At 42.9% G+C, this 21,847-nt stretch overlaps 1 protein-coding gene across 3 annotated transcripts in view; it reads left to right on the forward strand.

Annotated features, from left to right (window-relative positions):
• The first annotated feature begins 1,637 nt into the window (after positions 1-1,637).
• A2ML1 (alpha-2-macroglobulin like 1) overlaps positions 1,638-21,847 on the forward strand; it is a 49,853-nt gene continuing 29,643 nt past the window's right edge. For 2 of the 3 annotated variants that reach the window (XM_083419436.1, XM_083419437.1), the window contains exons 1-14: positions 1,638-1,791; positions 3,579-3,762; positions 6,027-6,183; positions 7,317-7,369; positions 8,485-8,505; positions 8,702-8,861; positions 9,745-9,829; positions 10,892-11,024; positions 11,854-11,968; positions 13,811-13,920; positions 14,600-14,767; positions 17,175-17,411; positions 18,285-18,345; positions 19,151-19,296. In XM_083419436.1, coding sequence (XP_083275562.1) covers positions 1,721-1,791; positions 3,579-3,762; positions 6,027-6,183; positions 7,317-7,369; positions 8,485-8,505; positions 8,702-8,861; positions 9,745-9,829; positions 10,892-11,024; positions 11,854-11,968; positions 13,811-13,920; positions 14,600-14,767; positions 17,175-17,411; positions 18,285-18,345; positions 19,151-19,296 — 1,701 coding nt within the window. In that variant the 5' untranslated portion in view covers positions 1,638-1,720. Of the gene's footprint in view, positions 1,792-3,578; positions 3,763-6,026; positions 6,184-6,662; positions 6,868-7,316; positions 7,370-8,484; positions 8,506-8,701; positions 8,862-9,744; positions 9,830-10,891; positions 11,025-11,853; positions 11,969-13,810; positions 13,921-14,599; positions 14,768-17,174; positions 17,412-18,284; positions 18,346-19,150; positions 19,297-21,847 lie in introns of those variants that run through there. The other variant, XM_083419438.1, reaches the window with a different exon arrangement.

Raw genomic sequence — 21,847 nt, forward strand, 5'->3', positions numbered from 1 at the left:
GCCAGTAACATCCAGGCAGCAGTGGCCGCATACATAAGAAGTCTCTTCTGGTCCCTTAGTATTTCCTAGAAGAAATGCTTTGGGGGTTTTTTTAGAAAAGGTTATTTTAAACATTTTTTTTCAGTTATTTATATAAGGTAAAGGGACCCCTGACCATTAGGTCCAGTTGTGACCGACTCTGGGGCTGCGGCGCTCATCTCGCTTTATTGGCCTAGGGAGCCAGTGTGCAGCTTCCGGGTTATGTGGCCAGCATGACTAAGCCGCTTCTGGCGAACCAGAGCAGCGCATGGAAGCGCCGTTTACCTTCCCGCCAGGGCGGTACCTATTTATCTACTTGCACTTTGATGTGCTTTCGAACTGCTAGGTTGGTAGGAGCTCGGACTAAGCAACGGGAGCTCACCCCGTCGCAGGGATTTGAACTGCCGACCTTCTGATCGGCAAGTCCTACGCTCTGTGGTTTAACCCACAGCGCCACCCGCGTCCCCTAGTTCTTTATATATCATCTCCCAAAATTCTTTTACTACTTTACAGGTCCAACACTTGTGGTAAAAGGTGCCCTCATTTTCCTTGCATTTCCAGCATGTATTTGACCCAGTAGAAATAGGGTGTTAACAGGTGTGAGTCTGAACCCACACATGTGTCCTGCACTCATGTGCATTCCTGCATGCACAACTAAGATATTTAGGACCTTTTGCTAAGGGTTATAAAATACGTTTGTTTTGGATATGTGCTTGCCCTTAACCTTATGCCCACAAGAAGTTCACTCACAAGTGGAATAAAGAAAGGTTGGCTTATTACATGAAATGAGTGTGACAGAATACAGCCGTACCTTGGATCCTGAACACCTTGGTACTAGCACGTTTTGGCTCCTGAACGCTGCAAACCCAGAAGTGAGTGTTCCGGTTTGCAAATGTTCTTTGGTACCCGAACGTCTGACGCAGCTTCTGATTGGCTGCAGGAGCTTCCTGCAACCAATTGGAAGCTGTGCTTTGGTTTCCAAATGTTTTGGAAGTCAAACGGACTTCCAGAACAGATTCCGTTCGACTTCCAAAGTATGACTGTATATGGAAGTTGCTTTGGACAACAAAGTGACAATAAAACAGGTAGCAACTCATACTTGATTCAAAGAGTAGAAGAAGCACCTCTATCAAACGCCTAAGGAGAGAGAGAGAACGTGACATTTGTCGTAGCCCTCACATGAAAAGGAAAGCAAGAAAGGGAGAGAGAAGGGCATACCTGTCCTGAAGCAAGGCATAGTGTCAGGTGGGCCTTGAGACCTTAGGGTGAAAAGGGGGTCCATGCTGGAGCTGTAAGAGCAAGCCCACCATTGAACATCTAGGGGTTTTGTTCTTCCATGTATATTGCACAAACATTTAGACCACTGCAGTGCATAGGTGTTAGCATGTTACTAAGGGGCATCTTAGTAAGTGGTCTGGCCAGCTTCTCAAGACACACCTGCCTCTGTCCCAAAGCCAGCTTCTTTCACACCTGCTGTATTTGACTTTCCTTCCCTGTTCTCTGTGTGAGCCTCAGGTGGCGGATCATATTTCTTAAACACTGGGCATAGAGGCCACTTAAGAGTCACACGCCAGGCAGAATGAGGATATAAAATGAGGATCAGATAAGCTGAGAAGCAAGTTAAGGGAGACGTCGAGTCTTCCCTCTTCCAAGTTCCTGCTTGGACATTTGCGGTGTCCTCTGCAGGCAGGTCTCCACAGAAATGTGGCTCTTCCTCATTCTCAGTGGCCTTGCTCCCTTCCTCGAGTTAGCTGGTGCAGATGACTCCATCCCGTAAGTTGTTATGTGGTTGGAAGACCTGTGATCTCAGGGAAACAGAATTATAGAGGACATGACTGGGAGGGAGAAGCTGGTCCTTATGAATTCAGAGTTGTGACGGCCATGAAGGAGTATATTGAGTGGGGGAAGGGGGCTATTAGGGTGAATGTATCGGTAGGGAAAAGAACAGATGGAAATTTGCATCGGTAGTTAAGAAAGGGAAAGCAGAAGGGCTGAAGGAGGCACCTGCCTGCAAGGGAGAGTGAAGGAGTGAGGTTAACCAAGAGGGAATGCTGGGTAATAGTTGCTGCCTTTCCTGGAGCAACTTGCAGTCTTCTGAGAGGAAGCTCAAAGTGGACTTTTATGACGAAGAAAAGTAGCGTTGCTACCAATTTTCAGCTGTTGAAACATTTGGAGGCAAATTTGGAGGTTCCCATTTGAGTGAAACATCAGAAGACTTTCTGAGGGAAGTCAAAAGTTGTAATGGAGATTATCAAAAGAGGTGGGTTGTCCGTTATGCGTTGTCCAATCATGTAACTGCACCATGTTTTTCAACCTTGGGTCCCTAGATGTTGTTGGACTACAACTCCCATTATCCCCAATCAGCTTAGCCAGTGGTCAGGGATGAAGGGAGTTGTAGCTCAACAACATGCGGAGACCCAACATTGAAGAATACTCCCAAGGCTGGAGAACAGTGATGTAGCAAGTAGGCACAATGCCGGAGACTCATCGGGCTTTTCCACACTTCCTCTTGTCCCGCGGGGGAAACTGCTCTTTAGCGCTCAATCAGAGCAAACAGCAATTCACATTTTCCTGGATTGCCATTTGTTCTGATTGATCACTAAAGAGCTGGTTTTCCCTGGGAAACGAATTGGGTAAGGGGAAAACCACTTGGACCTGTGCTTACTAGGCACAGCACAAGCAGGAGTGTGGATGAGCCCAATCAGATGGACCCCTGAGACAAAAGCAGTAAATGTAGTTTCCTAAGCAGAATTCTAATGAAGGGACAGCTTTGTTCATTTTCCACTTCATTTGAACACATGGAGCTGCTTTATAGCATCAGACTGTTGGTCCAAGACAAGCATTGGCTACTTTCATAGCAGCTGTCCTCTAGAGCCTTGGACAGGCACTGGTTCTTCCGCAACTCTGCTGCACAAAATCTGTTCATCTGGAGAGTCTTGCAACTAGGAAAGTACAGATGCTGTTGCTGTTCTGTTTGTTGTTGTGGTTACACTTACAATTATTAATTATCCTGCCTTTCAGAATATAAATCCTTCGAAGGTGACTCATAAATTATACTGAGTACCACTCAAGTCTTGTGATGCTGTAGTTTCACAGCGTTGCTCATATATTCTGCTACTTTCTCCATTCTATCATGCCCACAGAAATTCAATAAACCCTGTAGGAGTCAGAAGAATTTAACCTCTCTTTCAGCATGGGGATCAAACATTTGGACCCACTACTTTTTAACCTTGCTATGCCTGTATAGTTTTATCTGTGAACAGATGCCAATGTTATGTTTTGACCCACACATACCTGTTTTCTCTGTATGCCTGTAAAGGTTGAGTTGAGTTAAATTAAAATAAAATTAAAAATTAAAATACAATAAACAATAATCAGCATGTGCAAAATCATCATAGGAAAATAGGAAGCTGCCGTACACCAAGGCAGAGTGTTGGATTTCAGGCAGGAATGCCATTTAGAGTGCAAATAACTGGACCAATTGCCTGCCAATAATCTCTCTCTCTAAAGAAAGGTGTGTTCTTGTTCTCGTCTCTCTTCCTCTCATCTTCTGCATTCAGGAAATACATGCTGGTCCTTCCAGCCCGTCTGAACTACCCATCCAGTGATAAGTTGTGCATGGACCTGGGTGATGTGGAAACATCTGTAGTGCTCAGCATCACCTTGGAGACTAAGAACAAGACCCACGTTCTGCTGGATGGATTCAGATGGCGTGAGAAACAGCTGAAGTGCCTGACTTTCACAGTGAGTGATGTATACCAGCAGTAAATCTGGTCTGGATACATGAAAAATAATAATAAAGTACAGAGTATAAATCAGAAGCATCAACTGTGCTTGTGCAGAATGGTGTCCTTTGATCTATACCATGCTGCTTCACCTCTGACACTGATTAGCCGAGCTGGTGTGATGTCATGGAATGCACAAGAACATTCCACCTGCTCAGGATCGTTTTTAGAATTTTTGTAGTCCAACTTCTAAGAGGGCAGAAAAAAGTTGTCAGTTTGACCCAGAGTAGTGGAAACACTAACCTGAGGAAAGGAAGAGGTGGCAGTCCTCTGCCACTTACATGCTTCCTCCTGTAATTATTTGAATTGTACCCCATTTTATAGACTGTAGTCTCCTGTCACTCCAGTCTGTGCTTGCCTGAACAGGTGCTAGGAGTAGGGCTTTGTTATTTTATTTTATTTTATTTTATTTTATTTTATTTTATTTTATTTTATTTTATTTTATTTTATTTTATTTTATTTTATTTTATTTTATTTTATTTTATTTTATTTTATTTTATTTTATTTTATTTTATTTTATTTTATTTTATTTTATTTTATTTTATTTTATTTTATTTTTTATTTTATTTTTTATTTTATTTTATTTTTTATTTTATTTTATATTTTATTTTATTTTATTTTATTTTATTTTATTTTATTTTATTTTATTTTATTTTATTTTATTTTATTTTATTTTATTTTATTTTATTTTATTTTATTTTATTTTATTTTATTTTATTTTATTTTATTTTATTTTATTTTATTTTATTTTATTTTATTTTATTTTATTTTATTTTATTTTATTTTATTTTATTTTATTTTATTTTATTTTATTTTATTTTATTTTATTTTATTTTATTTTATTTTATTTTATTTTATTTTATTTTATTTTATTTTATTTTATTTTATTTTATTTTATTTTATTTTATTTTATTTTATTTTATTTTATTTTATTTTATTTTATTTTATTTTATTTTATTTTATTTTATTTTATTTTATTTTATTTTATTTTATTTTATTTTATTTTATTTTATTTTATTTTATTTTATTTTATTTTATTTTATTTTATTTTATTTTATTTTATTTTATTTTATTTTATTTTATTTTATTTTATTTTATTTTATTTTATTTTATTTTATTTTATTTTATTTTATTTTATTTTATTTTATTTTATTTTATTTTATTTTATTTTATTTTATTTTATTTTATTTTATTTTATTGTGGGGTGTTCCTGCCACAGAGTGAATGAGTTCTTGCTGCTCAAAGAGTGTCCCTTCAAAAGGGTTCACTCTTTCTTTTCCACACCCAGTGACACAAGGCTCAACACAAACCAACAAAGGAGGCGGGATCAGCAGATCAGCCAGACAACTTTTGTTATTGGGTGGTATATAAATCTTATTTATTTATTTTACAAATATCTTTATTCCTCTGTGTCGTAAAAATATATATCCAAGTGGTTTACAGGAATGAAAGCATAAAACCATTGAGAGGTTAAAAACAGACATCAATTAGCCATTGTGGAAGAATGTATTCTTAATTGCCTGCATAAGTCTGGTGGAATAGAAAAGTTTTCAGCAGGAATGTGAAAGTTGGCGCAGAAGGTGCACATCAGCACACACTGAGAATCAATGAAACAAGTTTTAAATTAAAGGCACAGTAGCCCTTTAAAGCACGGAGTGCTTTGTCTACCACACAAAACACTGCACTGCAATTGTACTTTAAAAATCACACACGGAAATGCCTTTTGTGATGGCCAAAGCCCTGTCCATTGGGGAAGTCATTGTGGTTTGGTGTTAAGGGTGTTGCTTTTGGCTGTAGATGTGTCCGGTTCACAGCTCTTCTCATCCATGAAATATATTGGGTGGTTGTGGGTCAATCTCCCTTTCAGCCTACTTGGCAAGGCTAAACTGCAACAACCCCATAGATGCTGCTTTGAGTTCCATTCAGGGATGGAACATACAATAGTTAAATCATGCTCCCACATGGAGGTCCAGTGTTCAGATTACTAGATCCTGCCTATTCTCTTCCCAATGTGGTCTCTCCGTCATGCTGTCCTTTGTTAGAAGTCCAGGACAATAGGAAACATCTGTAGGGGGTTTGACCTGTGTGCGTCACAGCCCTCCGCCACCGCCCCATTCTCTCCATTTCCCTGCTCTTTCATTCACCCTTTCCTTTCAAATGCATGCATTTAATCCTTCCTGGATTGGTGAATCCTGTTAACGCTAAGTGACTTGTGTAAACCAGGTACCACCCCCTGCAGATGGCTCGGAGGAAGTTGCTGCCATCCGACTTTCTGATGCCCAGGGGAAGATAGATGAGCAGAAGCAGGTTCTTATTCAGAAAGCGGAAAGTGGCACTTTTCTGCAGATGGACAAGCCCATCTATTCTCCAGGACAACTGGGTAAGGAGAAAAGAGTCCCTAGGGCTGGTGGGCTGGCTCTTAATACGTAAGCAGGGCTAGTGGCAGACACTTTTGATAGTAATGTGATAGTAAAAGAGGGCATACCAGCCCTCCTTCATTTTGGGGCCATGACACCACTGGTTACTGCAGAGCTGTGCGTAATCCTAATGTATGTGTGAAATATACTCGGAGTCCTGTAGTGATTTCATGCTCTTTACTGCAGCTTGTAAAACAGTGATTGACTTGCCCCCCCCCCCCCAAACCTCAGGCTTTTATATACATTATTTACACAATGAGTCCCATCTGCCTGCCTGATTCTGCTTCCCTCCTGGAGCCTGATTGGTCTTTTCCTACAGGCCAATCAGTTGTTGCATTCTACGATCCTACCAGCCTAATAGGCTGATTAGCTTCCTCCTGGAGCCTGATTGGTCTTTTCCTGCAAGGCAATCAGTTGTTGCATTCTAGGATCCTACTTGCCTATTGTTTTAGGATCCAAGCTTAGTACATAACAGTTTATATATCTCTCCATTAGAGCATGTTACAGATATGAGGCAACAGACTCTATTAGGGAATTGTAGAAATCAATAAATGGTAGGATTTTGATTATTTGGGCATATGGAGGGAAAATACAAGCTGCAGAGGAATTCCTGGGTTACCCCAGCCCATTTAATACATTAAAGCATAGTAAGACATCAAACATTAAAACCTTCCCTAAACAGGGCTGCCTTCAGATGTCTTCTAAAAGTCAGATAGTTGTTTATTTCCTTGACATCTGATGGGAGGGCATTCCACAGGGCAGGCGCCACTACTAAGAAGGCCAAGAATGGCCAACACAGTACCATTGAGGGCCACTGGCAATGCAAGAGAACTGTGCTTGCCCTTGTCCTGAGTTATGAACAGAGACAGGTGATTTGGCAGGTTGTCGGGTTAATTGGGCGTGATGTCCTTGGAAGAGTTTGGGGCCTTAACAGGAGACTTGGGGGAGCCGAACAAAGATGAGAACAATCTCGGCTGGCAGATGGCAGGCTGGGAGAGACACATTGTGCTCCAGCACTGCACTGTTGTGGGGAACAAGACCCTCTCGTAAGACCTGCACTTTAAGAGGGTCATTTTGTGCATTTGTTCTGTTGCAGTGCAATTTCGAATCATCACCCTGGATGAAGGATTTATGCCGTTGGCTACTGAGGTGAGAAATGTGAACAGGGTGCGGAGGGGTGGTGGCGCAGGGAGGAATAAGCAAGACAAGATGGGCATGACCTGGGCTGGGCACTTCTCCTCCACCATTTATATTTCTCCTCACCTGAGTACAAAAGTATTTAGTGATGAGTTCAACAAATCTGTGCGTAACAAAACTCTTGACAGACGCTTTTGTTAAAGGAAGTCTGCTCTGAGAGCAGCTTGCGCTTGCATGTAGTGATCGATGGTGCCTTTAGAAGTTCCCAATCCACAAGATTGGGGGGATTTTTCAGAGCTTTTATTTTGGTGAAAGAGAGAGCCCAGCTCTTTCTTGCAAACTTTCTTTCTGGCCTGGTTCCAAAAACAGCAAGATTGTAGGTTTTTTTGGTAATCGCTAGAAACACGAGCTGACAATGTGCTCATATGTGATACGAATGAGTGGAAGGCTGAACCAACCTCCCAAATAGCTTTTATTTTATTTTATTTCCCACGCACCAGATGTAGAATCCGTGGAGAAATGGTTTGTCTTCACTCAGAACAGGTAAAAATAAAAAATAAAAAGCCCCAACAAAGTTCAACAGATCTTCTGCACTCAGTTTTCTGAACACCTGGCAGCTTTGGGGAAGCTAAATAGGGAATCTTCAGTTGCTTGACATGACATTGTAGCTATGGCAACAGTATGGGATGTTCAGGAAGTTTCTGAATGGCTAGGATTTATTGACCCAGAGGGCATAAAATCCCAGAGTGTAGAGGCTGGGGTGCCCTTTCACTGCAGATATTAGAAGTGGGGGAGCAAGAATATGCCTTTCCTCCTCTCTGCCTGCCTAGCAAAATGTGTTTGCAAAAAATAAATAAATCCATTATCTGCAGTTAAAGGTACTTGCTCATCCTTTGCTGCAGTGGGTAAGCTGCAGCTCTCCCAATGTTCTTGGACTCCAATTCCTGTCAGCTCCTGCCAGCACAACCAGTGGTCAGGAATGGTAGGAAATGCATTCCACCAACATCTGTAGGGCCACAGATTTTCCACCCCCTCCCCTAACTTGATGAGTTGCAGGATGGGAATTGTAGTTGGATGCATTACTCCTGCTGGGGACTAAAGGGATTGCCTTTTGTTTTCTTCTTTAGCACCAGCTGGTGGAGTTGCAGGTGAGTACCCTCACGTTTCCCAGGGATCTTCTTCAGATGTAATTTGAAACACACACACCAATGTGGGGTGGAGGGCAGGGGAGAAGACTGAGGAGGTTGCAGAACTTCCACCCTTTCAGAGATGCTTCCTAGCCCTTCTGCAGGTATGTGCTGCAATGATTCATGTGTTTTATTTTTTATAAAAATGTGATTGCAGGATCCTGCAGGCAACCGAATTGCACAATGGAATAATGTGCAACCAGACAACGGGGTTGTGCAACTGTCCTACCAGTTGGCTGCTGAACCAATGCTGGGGGTCTACAGAATCATTGTGGATCATGGGAAGGCTTTCTTAAGCTTTGAAGTGCTTGAATATGGTATGAAATGAGTTTTGGAGAAGCATTGTCTCTTCCATGCATCACTAGTTAGAATTCAGTTTCTATCAGCGGATATTGGGGACAACATCTGCCTCAAAACGCTACCCACTGATTTGGGAGCCTACCTGCCTGATACCTGGTGAACAAAGCTTGTTTAAAGGTAGTAATGTTCCATTGGGCACACCTGGTACATGTTAAGCCATGGTTCTAGTTCAGACTCTGTTGATGCCAGATGGTGCATCGTGCAGAATGAAGAAGTTCTGTTTTGCAGAGTCCTTTCTACCGCTGCAACGCAGCCTCCATAACAGCATCATAAAAACCTCCCAGGTGAAGTAATCCAGACTCTTCTTATTAGAAAGTGTCAGTTTGGAAAAGAATGCATGTAAACCTGTTAACTGCCTCTATATCAAAGTTCGTAGTGCTTAGTAGAGCCAGTGTGGTGTAGTGGTTAAGAGCGGTGGACTCATAATCTGGTGAACCAGGTTCGCGTCTCCGCTCCTCCACATGCAGCTGGTGGGTGACCTTGGGCTGCTCACACTTCTCTGAAGTCTCTCAGCCTCACTCACCTCACAGAGTGTTTATTGTGGGGGAGGAAGGGAAAGGAGATTGTTAGCCACTTTTAGACTCCTTAGGGTAGTGATAAAGCAGGGTATCAAATCCAAACTCCTCCTCCTCCTCCTCCTCCTCCTCCTCTTCTTCTTCTTCTTCTTCTTCTTCTTCTTCTTCTTCTTCTTCTTCTTCTTCTTCTTCTTCTCGTAAGTAAAAAGGAAAGGCAACAGTTTGAATCAACCCACTTTAAAACATGCCAAATGCCAACACACCTTCTCTTCAAGCTGATTCATGGTGTACCGTGTAACAGTCTCTTCTCTTTCTTCTTCTCCAGTGATTCGCAAATTTGAAGTGGTGGTGGTACAGCCTGCTATCATCTATTCAGCAGACAGCAACTTTCCTCTAAAAGTCTGTGGCAGGTATACATATCAGATTACTCATCACTTTATTTGGGAGGGCAGGGCAGAGCTCATGACCTCATTTGAGCATTATTAGCTGTTTATCTACTTTTTCTCTGTTGGAATTAGACTGGAGTAGTCCACACCTGCAAGTATTTGAACTTATACATGAGGAGCAATTTTGGTCTTTCCCGTTCATTCCCTTTTGTGTTTGCCCCTGTCTTTTGGTTTGTTGATTTTGTTATGTTGTCTAACTGCCAATAGGGCATGCAAGCTGCACATGCACCTTGTTTTGTTTTTTAAATTCCCAGGAAGTGCACAAAACCACACAGTCATGCAATTGTAAATTCCCAGCACACACTCTTGCAGTTTCCCAGTTTTGTGCAAATCTGATAGTTGCACATGCTCCCCAGTTGCAAGGAGCAACTCCAGGGGGTTCCAGTGCTTTCCAGGGTCCAGTTTCCCTGGAATGAAGCTCAGCGGAGACTGTGGTGTTTTTAGGATATATGGTTTTATTTACACATATCTACAATCTGAGCCTATGCATTAATGCATTAATACCATGGATGTAGACAAAGGAGCTAAGATGGATCTAAGCGGTGAATACAATTAACTACAAAAATCAAAAGTTTGATTCCTTTGGAATAAGGTTTATAAATAACTAAGAATGTTATTTTTAGCTGAAAGCAAAATAGTGGGTGGTTTTCAGGCTACATGGAGAAGTATCAATTAAAACACTGTCTGTGGAAATTCAAGGAGTGTCACGGCATAGTTGAAGTCTGTGTGAGTGGCATAGCGGGGCAGGAATCAGATTATCAGCACACACCTCCTCCGAAAAGTTACTCGTGTACCTTTAGCATTTGCATGACAAGTACAAAATTTAACCAGGGAAGGTTTCCCTTGCATTAATATAAAGCAATAGGGAAAGTTTCTCATCTTAATTTTCCATCTTGATGCTATCAAAGACATAGGAGACCTGCCAAAGAAAAGCTGGCAGCTCTAAGCTTGTGTGCAGCACATAGAAAAAGGAAAATAAAGAGTAATGGCTGGATTTATCTCTACTCTCTGCCTCCCCCTTTCTAGGTACACATACGGCAAGCCTGTCCGGGGTTTAATGCAAATATCCTTGTGCCAGAAAGCTTACCGTTATTTCTGGAGGTCGCCAGATACAACAGCTCCAGCGCCTACTGACATCTGCCAGGATTTCAAAGGGCAGGTAATGGTGCTCAAGAGGGGTTGGCGGCATAGCTGTCAACTGTCCCTTATTTGGCGGGAAAGTCCCTTATCTCAGCGCCGTGTCCCGCTGCTGTCCCTTATTGATGATATCCCTTAAATTTCCCAGGTTTCAAAGGAAGCAGCTCCTCTCCTTCCCTCCCTGCCGGCCAGGGAGGAGGGAGGCTCCAACTGTGTTGCTTAGCTGCGTTGCTCACCCAATAAGGAGTCTAAGAACGACTGGGGGGTGGAGCTTGCATGCTTTGTGCCGATTAAATCGGCCGCGTTGCCTGGGGACTCGCCTTTGCTCAGCGCTTCCCAGCAGAGAGGTGACAGTGGTTTTCCTTGCTGCATCCCCTTTGTTGGGTTGCTGCACTATGGGAACCACTGCTTGAGGCTTCATTTGGCTGCTGGTTGTCTAAAATCCCTTATTTTGGCTGCTGATCCCTTATTTTCAAATCTGTAAGTTGACAGCTATGGTTGGTGGTATGACTGGGAGAGAAAAAGCTCTAGGGCTGGAGGACAGTGGAAATGAGGGGGCTCAGGAATAACCTGATGCTTCTAAAAATCTTAAATATGCCATCCTAGGTGAGGCCCTGGCTTGGAAAGGAAGCTTAGCCTGTATTTTTCCACTGGCCTGAAATTTTCTCTTCAGTACTCCAATTATTAGCTAGATTCTGACGTTCATTAATTTCTACTATTCACTAATAGACTCTAGTACCCCAAATCTGTAACAACCTTCTGAGGAGTAGGAGGAAGGCTCTATGAATTTGTGTTTTTCCCCGAAGCCAATGATTGGCATCTTAGCTACCTTCACTGACTGTTTATTTCAGACTGACAGGACTGGCTGCTTCTCTGCTACCGTGGAATTGTCACAGTTCAGACCTTCGAGCTATGAATACAGTCACAGCATAGATGTGGAGGCCTCCTTGGAAGAAGCTGGAACAGGTAAGCTCTGGTGTTTGCAGGGATATGAGGAGCGAGGGGTGTGTGTGTTGCAGGTGAGAGACTGAGCAAAGGAAATGTCTCCTTTCAAATCTGCTTGCAATTTGGGGAACGCCCTCACCCCAAAGACAGAGATAACGCAATTAAAGGAAGGCATGATTATCTGTGGAGGAGAGGCCACAGGGCCATGTACACCACTCAACTTCAGGAGAAGAAAAGGCTAAGGAGTACCCCACACAAATCTGGAGTGGAGTCCCTAAGGCGGTCAGATGGTATCTTGTACACCACCTTCTGGCAACTCCTGCAGCCAAGCTGGTGCCAAACGTATTGCTCTGATTTCCTTTTGTTGTAAACAAAATCTGCCCTTTTTCCCTTATGGGGTATCCAGGAGCCCGTATAGAGTCCTTACGTGGGTTCCCTATTGGTAGGAGAAAATAACAGGCCAACCAGAGAATATTGAGAAGTAAAGCAGCTAGTGCTCTGTTTATTGATCTGTTGCAACAGGGTGCTCCCCTCACATGCAGGAAAAGAGGAGGACCCAGAATCAAGGTGTGCCTGCCCATATATAGACATTTTAAATTCCCTGCCCTGGAGCTCAAGACCACCCCTCCATACATCATACATACATCACAGAAGGGGTGTAGCCCAAGACCACCCCCCACAAACATCATACCTACATCACAGAAAAGGTGGTCTACAACAGAAATTTGAATGTTGTTGTTTCTCCTGCCTGCCAGGTTATCTGAGAATGCCTTATCTGATTGCCTTTCCTGGTAGTCTGGCCATTCCTTTGAGATGGTGATTTCCCAATTCCTGAGACAATTGGGAAGGTTCCCTCACCCCCCCCCTCCTTGCAGAGAAAACATTTGGTCAGTTTGGGAGTCAAAATGGTTTCAGGTCGGTCTTCCTGTGCTGATCTATGTATGTGCTTGGTTGGTACATTTATGAACATTTATTATATATATAAGACCTTAAACTTTATTATTACACTTTTGCACCGCAACAGCAAGGCTGAGAGGGCAGTCTTGTTGTCTGGGCAGCCCAGGACCTCCATACACACTGCCCCAGAGATGTCACTCTGGTACTGCTAATGCCGCGGTTTACTTCACCCCTGACGATTGAGACAATAGGGTGCCAACAATGAGTTGCTGGCCCAACTTGGGCATTTGTCTTATGCATTGAAAAGGTCCTGCTATGTTGCACAGTGAGTCTCCTTGTGTAGAACAGGCTCCTCGCCGGGCAAATGGTTGCCCTCCAATCCATGGAGCAGGAAATGGCAACTGGGGGTGGAGTTATCAAGCTTGCCCCTGCTCTCTCCCTTCCCCCACCCTCCTGTTGATTCAACACAGAGAACTGAATAGGGCTATTGACAAGTAGTGTTCTTTCTCCCCGTCATCTGCAAAGCCATCTCTACGGCCATACTACCCTGAACACACCCAATCTCGTCTGATCTCGGAAGCTAAGCAGGGTCAGGCCTGGTTAGTACTTGGATGGGAGACAAGTAGTGTTCTTTCTCCCCGTCATCTGCAAAGCCATGTCTTAGTTTCTGTTTCTTGGCTGCACAACAGAATGCTTGGAACCAACCTTTTTAAAAAGAGGAAAAAAATAACCATACGTTGGCATCTACTGAGTGCCAGTACTCTACTCTAAGGTCTCTACTACCTATGGTTGAATAATCCACCATCATTGACTAGCTCTGGTCTGTATCAGTTAGGATTGCAGAGTATTCTGGTTAATATTGGAGCTCATTTTTTCTCCCCCCAGGATGATGTGTGCATGCTGTGTTATACATTGCAAAAATATCCGACACTGCTAGGCAGGGTTTTCTGTGTTTGTTTTTTACAGGAGTACAAGCAAATGTTGCTCGTCAATTCTATATGTCTGATCAAGCTGGATCTATGAACTTTGTGGAGACAGATGATTACTACCATCAAGGTTATCCCTTCAGGGGAAAGGTAATTCCTATAATTTTCAAGAATTTCTTAGTACTCATGGTGCTATATTACAAATGAGCTCAACTGACCACATGATTTCAAACAAACACTCTCCTGCCAACTTCCTTGCTCTCCCTTTACACCTGGTGAAATCAGCCATCCTTTTATACCTTGCCAACCCCTCAGACATCTTCCTTTACATCTCACCTGCCTCAGAACTTGCCATACTTCTTCAGCTTGCCTGGACTGTGGTCCTGGGTCACTTCCCTGCCTGTGTATCCATCCTCCAGTTCCCTCCTCTTCATCTCACCTGGGTCTGCATCTCCATTCTCCAAATCCCTCTTCATCTCTTCTTGCCACACCTGTGCCACCCGCCCTCCTAGCAGCTCAGCAGCTCACCACACTAGACTTTGCAAAACCACCTGTCTGTAGCCAAGCGAACTGCAGTGTGACAACATCATTACAATTTTATATATTGGAGAGAAAACCCATCTTCTCCCCCATTTTGGGAAGATTCTCTTTGCTCTGAAAGTCCTCTTTCTTTTGCATCTGATCTATTACCTGAACCCTCTAACAGAGGACTTGTTTTCTAAATGTTTCTTGAAGACTATGACGGATTTCATGAGGCAGCTGAGAAGCAACCGTGGATAATTTCAGTGATGTAAGTAAATCTCAACTCTCTTCCTCTTTCTCCTCACAGCTCAAAGCCCTGCAAAGAGACGGCTCCATCATGAAGAACCATGATGTGTTCTTAGTAATTAATTTAAATAACAATCAGACCAACATGCTGCTTACTACTGACAGCAATGGCATAGCTGAGTTTTCTTTAGACACAGAAGTGTGGAATGGAAAAAGGGTCTCTCTGGAGGTGAGGAAAGTGCTCTGCATTCTCTGTACACCACATAGCAAGAAGCAAAGGCATGGCTTCAGAAGAAGACTTCAAAAACATTCTCTCCAGACTCCCTTGTTTCCATGAGAAACCTTGAATGGAAAAGCCATGCTTGGAATTCGCTCCAGCTCTTAGACTATAACACATAGTAAAGTTTGATGGACAAATGGATTTTTTTCTAGCTTCTTCTTCCAACTGCCTATTAATCAGGAGAGAACAAAGTACATCTGGAGGATAATTAATGTAATGCAGTTTAGGGTGGCAAAAATTATTTTTATGCCACTTTTCTGCTATAGACTCCCCTCCAAATCAGAATGTGTATGGTTTAAAATACAGAATAAGCAATGATATCAAACTTTCATTAACATTCTATAAACCAGGCTGTGATCTACCCACTGGATTGACCAAAGTTGTTGAGCCTTTTTGGGGAGATCCCAAGATCTACCATGATCTACTACAGGCACCCCACAATCTACCAGTAGATCGTGATCTGCCTGTTGGCCATATAAACCATAAAACTCTGACCAGTTTGCCTAGCAGTAAGGTGGCGCTGTGGGTTAAACCACAGAGCCTAGGGCTTGCCGATCAGAAGGTCGGCAGTTCGAATCCCCACAACGGGGTGAGCTCCCGTTGCTTGGTCCCAGCTCCTGCCAACCTAGCAGTTCAAAAGCACGAAGTACACGTAGATAAATAGGTACCGCTCCGGCAGGAAGGTAAACGGTGTTTCCGTGTGCTGCTCTGGTTCGCCAGAAGCGGCTTAGTCATGCTGGCCACATGACCTGGAAGCTGTACGCTGGCTCCCTCGACCAATAAAGCGAGATGAGCGCCGCAACCCCAGAGTCGTCCACGACTGGACCTAATGGTCAGTGGTCCCTTTCCCTTTACCTTTAAGGAAGCAGAATAAGACACAAGTCCTCAGCAGCCAAACACGAGACAAGCATGGCAGGTGGAGCAGAGTCCACTCTGGATATATTAGCAGGGGATCAGATGCAGGAAGTAATCACTAAGAACTGGGTGGGAAAGGAGGAGAAGCTAGGAACAGGAGCTGATCGTCTTTATATATTAGGCTTAAATTGCCTGTAAGCCGCTCTTTTGGTGCTTTATGGAAGAGGAAGCAGATGGGAGACATACTGTGAAGGAGCACTCTGTGCAACATGGGTCTTGCATTGTCAATACAATACAAAGCCATTTTGGAACAGAGATGTTCTAGGCCTGAAGTGTGATAGTGGCTGTATCCTCTTTCATATTGGATCAGTTCTGCTTCTCCCCACTTCCCACCAGATGGTAGTGTTGCATCAAACATATCTTGAGTCAATTGCTAATTTAATAGACACAAGCAGGGCTTTTTGCAGCCCGAACGCATCAGAACTCCTTTCCAGCACCTCTCAGATGGGCTCCCCATTTGAAGAGAATGAGGGAGGTGCTCATAGTGAGTTCCGCTGCTAGAAAAATAGTGGACTCAAGCAACTAATTAAGGCTGTCTCCTGAGTCAATCAATCAATTAAATAACCCTGTATACATTTACATATGAATAGAAAAAATAATTTTGAAGAAAGAAATGCATACTGAATTTGGCTTTAGGTGCCGCTTGCTGCAACACACATTTCTAATCTTAGGTCTTAACTTCACATGCCAAATGGTTAGCAATAAAGTTGTGATTTGATTTTTGATTTTTATTTTGATTTTTGTAAATTAAAGACCAGCAACATCCCCCTTACCTCAGATTGTTGTCACAATCGCAGCATATGGAGAGGGGAGGTTTAAACCTTCCCTCCCCACTCACCCCCCCCCAGCACAATTATCATTTGGGGATCTTCCATTGGCACCAATGTGTGGGGTGGGGATTCAGAGATCATGGATGGGGAGGGAAGCACTTAAATCTCCCCTCCCCATGTGCTGTGCTCCTGATAATAATAGGGGAGGGAAACCTAGAATTTATTTATTTTTTCACACACAACGTGATTGTTTTTGATTTGAGTTTCTACTGAAATGAGGTTGCATTTTAATGTTGTACTTTAATGTTGTTTTTAAGTTGTATTTTAATCAATTGTTTTTATACCTGGTGTTAGCCGCCCGTCTTGGCTGGGGAGGGCGGGGTATAAATAAAAATTAATAATAATAATAATAATAATAATAATAATAATAATAATAATAATAATAAATAATGCCATCAATGTTATGTTTAGTTTGAGAAGAAGCATTCCCTCATTATGAGAGTGAAGGGTAATGCCTCTTTTAACACTTTTAATATTTTTAAGATGAAAATTAAAGATTCCACATGTCTCCTGATTTCTTAGGGAGTCTTTTTGTCGGTAGTCAAAGTTTTTTTGATCAGTCACTTTAACTGGTTGTTTGACTAAAGGCTGCAACTTTATCTCTTTCCCAGGGAAGACTCCATCTGGAGGATCCAGTGTATGAACCAGGGAAAATCAATCAGTACCACCAGAACGCTTTCCTCTATCTACAGCCTTACTACACCACGGCAAAGAGCTCTGTTAAAGTCCGGCGGGTGCCAGGAGTGCTGCCTTGCAATCAGGAGCAGGAGGTTCAAGTGGATTACAGCATTAAGGACAGTGATCTAGGCGAAGAAGGCAAAGCGAAAGGAATCACCTTCTCTTACTATGTGAGCATCCTGGCTGAGGACAGAAGGTGCCAGGGTTGGCAAGACAAAAAAAGCAACAACCCAAAACTAGCTGGCCAAAGAGAGAGGACAGGACTTCAGTTTTCACCCTTCCTGGTTCAGTTCTTGGAGTGTTTTCCAGGAGTATAACAACAACAACAACAACAACAACAACAACAACAACAACAACAACAACAACAACAGCAATAATAACTTATTTGAAGCCTACCCATCTGACTGGGTTGCCCCAGCCACTCTGGGGGGCTTCCAGAAAATATAAAAACATAGTAAAACATTAAACCTTAAAAAGTTTCCCTATACAGGGCTGCCTTCAGAAGTTTCCTAAATGTTATATAATACTTGTTGTTGCTGTTGTTGTTGTTGTATTCATTCATTCATTCATTCCCTGCCCATCTGATGGGTTTCCCCAGCCACTCTGGGCGGCTCCCAACAGAATATTAAAAAAACCGATAAAGCATCAAACATTAAAAGCTCCCCTAAACAGGGCTGCCTACAGATGTTTTCTAAAAGTCAGATAGTTGTTTATTTCCTTGACATCTGATGGGAGGGCGTTCCACAGGGCGGGCGCCACCACCATGAAGGCCCTCTGCCTGGTTCCCTGTAACTTGGCTTCTTGCAGCGAGGGAACCGCCAGAAGGCCTCGGAGCTGGACCTCAGTGTCCGGGCTGAACAATGGGGGTGAAGACGCTCCTTCAGGTATACTGGGCCGAGGCCGTTTAGGTCCTTTCCTCTATTGCTTCCACACTAGTGCCCTAATGTCTTTGGCATCAAAACATCTGCCGCCTGAGAAAGATGTCTCTTAAGAGTGTCCCTTTCTGGATGTTTTCATCCTGTATATGCCTCTTCCTTCCCCAGGTGACAGGAAAGGGGAAAATCCTTATGCATGGACAAAAGAATGTGGGTGGCGATGGTGGAAGTAAGTCTATCTGTCAAATCCCTCCCCACTTCTGCATGTTTGGCTCGCTCACAACTGGGTATACACGTGCCACTGGGAAATAGTTAAATAAATCAATTTAAAAAGGAGCTAAGGGGGGGGGGAAATGGCCTGAAAATAATGGGAAAACTTCAAAAATTGTGTGAAAAGAGTGGGGGAAATGGCTAGCAATCCCAGGAACCTTTGCAACTGCAATTCCACTAGTCTTTGCACCAACCTTTGAAGCCTGTGGAGAGTTGGAGTTTCAGAAAGGAGGTTTGGAAGACCAAAATTTTAATACGAAAAGATATAATTTACTTTAAAAACCATTGTAAACAATTAAAATTATTATTTGTAGGATTGCAATAATACTTGTAGTTTAATGTTGAATTTCAGGTATAATGGAGATTTTTAAAATTTGGATAAATAGACAAGATGCAGGAGGAAAATGTTAATATAAGGACCCACAAAGGGGCGGAGGGAAGTTCAGGAGACTTTTCAGAATTCTCTTTTTATGTTAAATAAATTTATTTTATTTTATTTTATTAACTAAATAACATTTTAAAGAGGGGGGGGAGGTTTGAAGGAAGCGTTTGTGATGGAGTTTGGTGGATTTCTGTGACTTTTTGGCAGAGTTTGGCTTTTTAGATGGTATCCCCGCTAGACTACAGTATTATAGGGACAATACCTGGGAATGTAAGTGGAGAGAAAAAAGAGTGAAGGAGGAGAAGTCTGGGGTTTGATGTGGATTAAGGAGTCATACTGATGACTGAATTCTCCACTCAGAAACCTTCCTCCCCTCTTTCAGGTCTGCAAGGAACCTTCTCCATTTTTTTGACCTTCACCTCCGACTTTGCACCACAACCATCCTTGGTCGTTTATTCTCTCTTCCACGATGGAGGCGCCATTGCAGACAAAGTGAGCTTTGAAGTGTCCATGTGCTTCAAAAACCAGGTGAGCTGCAAGGCCATGGTTCCTAGCAACAGAGTACTGGAAGAAGGAGAGCGTTAGTGTTAAATGCCTGAGTGCATTCAGAATCAGAGAGACAGCAAAAATCGTTCCGTCTAGCCTAGCAGATGTTTGGCAGATGAGGCGTTTACTCTGGAATTATCACTCACTTTTTATGGGACAGCCACACAATGTCATCATCAGATTGTTGACCTTGAGAGTTTCCCCTGACTGCTTGTGTATTTTAGACCATAGAAAATATCCCCGCCCCCTTTTCCCCAAGTCCAATATCTCTGATGTATGGAAAGTCAGAAACAGAGTTGAGGCTCTTGGCACAAAGGGCAGCAAGCTGTTAGTTATTTAAGATATTGTTACTGTCTTTTTACTGCCAGGGAAGGGGAAGAGGTGCTTGTGGGAAGTACTATGTATCTTCTTGACTTGGGACACAATTTGCTTCCTCGGGCAGTAAAATGGCTTGAACCAGGCCTAGGAAAACCCAATACGTAAACATAGGAATCGGCTATACAGCTGCAAATGAAACGTTTTAAGTGTGTTGAAAAGTGCATTATACAAATGTGACACTAGATGGCGATGGTGAGCTATGGCGAATTCAATATATTTTTCAAAACTTTTTTTTTTTAAAAGCATTTTCACAACGTTTTTTATGTGTGTCTAGATTCCACCACAGCCTATGCATCTGTTAGTCCCTACTGATGGGGAAGCTTGCTAGTGTTTATTTTGGGTGGAGAGTTTGTCACACGTGTGGTGACATTTTGGTGGTTAGCCTCTAAAACCACACCCCTACTTCCAGTTGCTCCTCACCTGAGCACAAAGGAGCCATTTTGCTTCCAGTGGCCTCCAGTACAAAAGGAGGGGGGAACTATTCCCATTGGTTGCCTCAAAGGACTAAATATGTCCAAGGTTCAGTTCCCGGAATCTCCAGTTAAGGTCAGGAGAGACTACTACCTTAAAACTCAGGAGGCCCACTGCCAGTCAGTGCTGAACCAGATAGACCCAATGGTGTAACTTACTATAAGACAGCTTCCTGTATTCATGTACCTGATTCAGAGGAGATTTTCTCTCAAGATCTGCAAACCGTAAACACGAGAGATTATCTGAGAGGCTGTAATCCCAGCCCATACATCTGGCACACACACCCCCCCCCCTTGATATTGAGGTCTTGCACAAGTCCTCTTTATCACTTTTGCACTCTTGTGCAAGACCTCTGGATTATTTTTTTAAATGAAAAACAAAGGGTAGCTCTGTTTTTTAATCCCTTCTTTGATAGCAGAGCTGATCTGAGTGTCGTATGACATTACAGTTTCCTGCTTTCCTTTCTGGGAAGGGACAAAAGCCACAGCCCAGGTACATTCCATCAAGACCTACTTACTGGTGTGGATGGCAAGCAGCAGAACTGAATGTCATCAGACATGACTGGGGGGAAATAACCGGAATACGTGGGTGTGACGTTAGCATATGAGAGTGCTGGATGTGAAATAGTTAAACAGGTTCCCCAATCAGAACCCAGGGGGGTGGAGTCAGAGGGATTATAAAACCAGCTCTGGAAGGGGCGAAGGAGGGAGTTTGTTGGGAGTTGGGTGGTTGGTTGGAGTGGGAGTGAATTGGGATAGAGTCTGTGGGGAGGTTGAGTTAGTGTAGCGAAATAAGCTGAGTCAGGAACATCTAGGGGCTAGGAAGACAAGTAAATATCTGAGAGGTGGTTTAGTGAGTGAGAGCAGGTAGCGGAAGTTATAGGTCTGGATAGGCACCCTATGAAAGTAATTGACTGATACCGTTTATGAAACCACATGCTTGTTAAATTGCAATAAATAAACAGAAGTTTATGTTCTAATTTAACCCTGACTGGACTCAGTATTGTACCAGGTAGGGCCTGGGTGGTGGTAACGAGAAATCAAGTGGTGGCACAGGGATCAATAGACAGTGAAACGTCCGGGGACCCTGTGTGATCGCCACAGGAAAGTGGCTCTCATGCGCCAATCACGTACCCAGAAAATGGGGGGGGGGGGGAGAGATCCAAGGTACCCCTTTGCAAGTACATCGCTGCCTTGAAGCACATGGAAACTTGATTTTAATTTTTTTTTAAGGCAGGGAAGGGTAAGGTTTTTAAAAAGTGGTGCTCAGGTCAGATGATTTATATCCTCCCCTCTCCCACCCACACGTGTGTCACATCTACTGGTGTGGACAGAACATAGCAGGATGTGCAGACTCACAAAGTATGGTACCCCCAGCTGTGTGGAAAGTCAGTTGCAATTCCCCATGTCTCATACAGTGGAAGAGCAATGAATGGTGTTAGGAGCTACCATCATGATTGGAAGAAATATGATTTGGGACTAATACACACACACACACACACACGAGGAAGGAGGTAGCTGGGGCTTCCATACGTCTGGATTTTCCCAGACACATCTGGGAATCGGGTTCTGAAAATGGCGTCCGGGTGGATTTTTGCCAAATTGGCAAAATGTCTGGGATATCTTGGACGAATGGCAAGTAGGGTGATTAAAAATAAAAAAGCTTTAAAAATTAAAAAAGCCTA

This window comes from Podarcis tiliguerta (genome assembly GCF_965153285.1).
Source record: "Podarcis tiliguerta genome assembly, chromosome: 17".
NCBI lineage: Eukaryota > Metazoa > Chordata > Lepidosauria > Squamata > Lacertidae > Podarcis > Podarcis tiliguerta.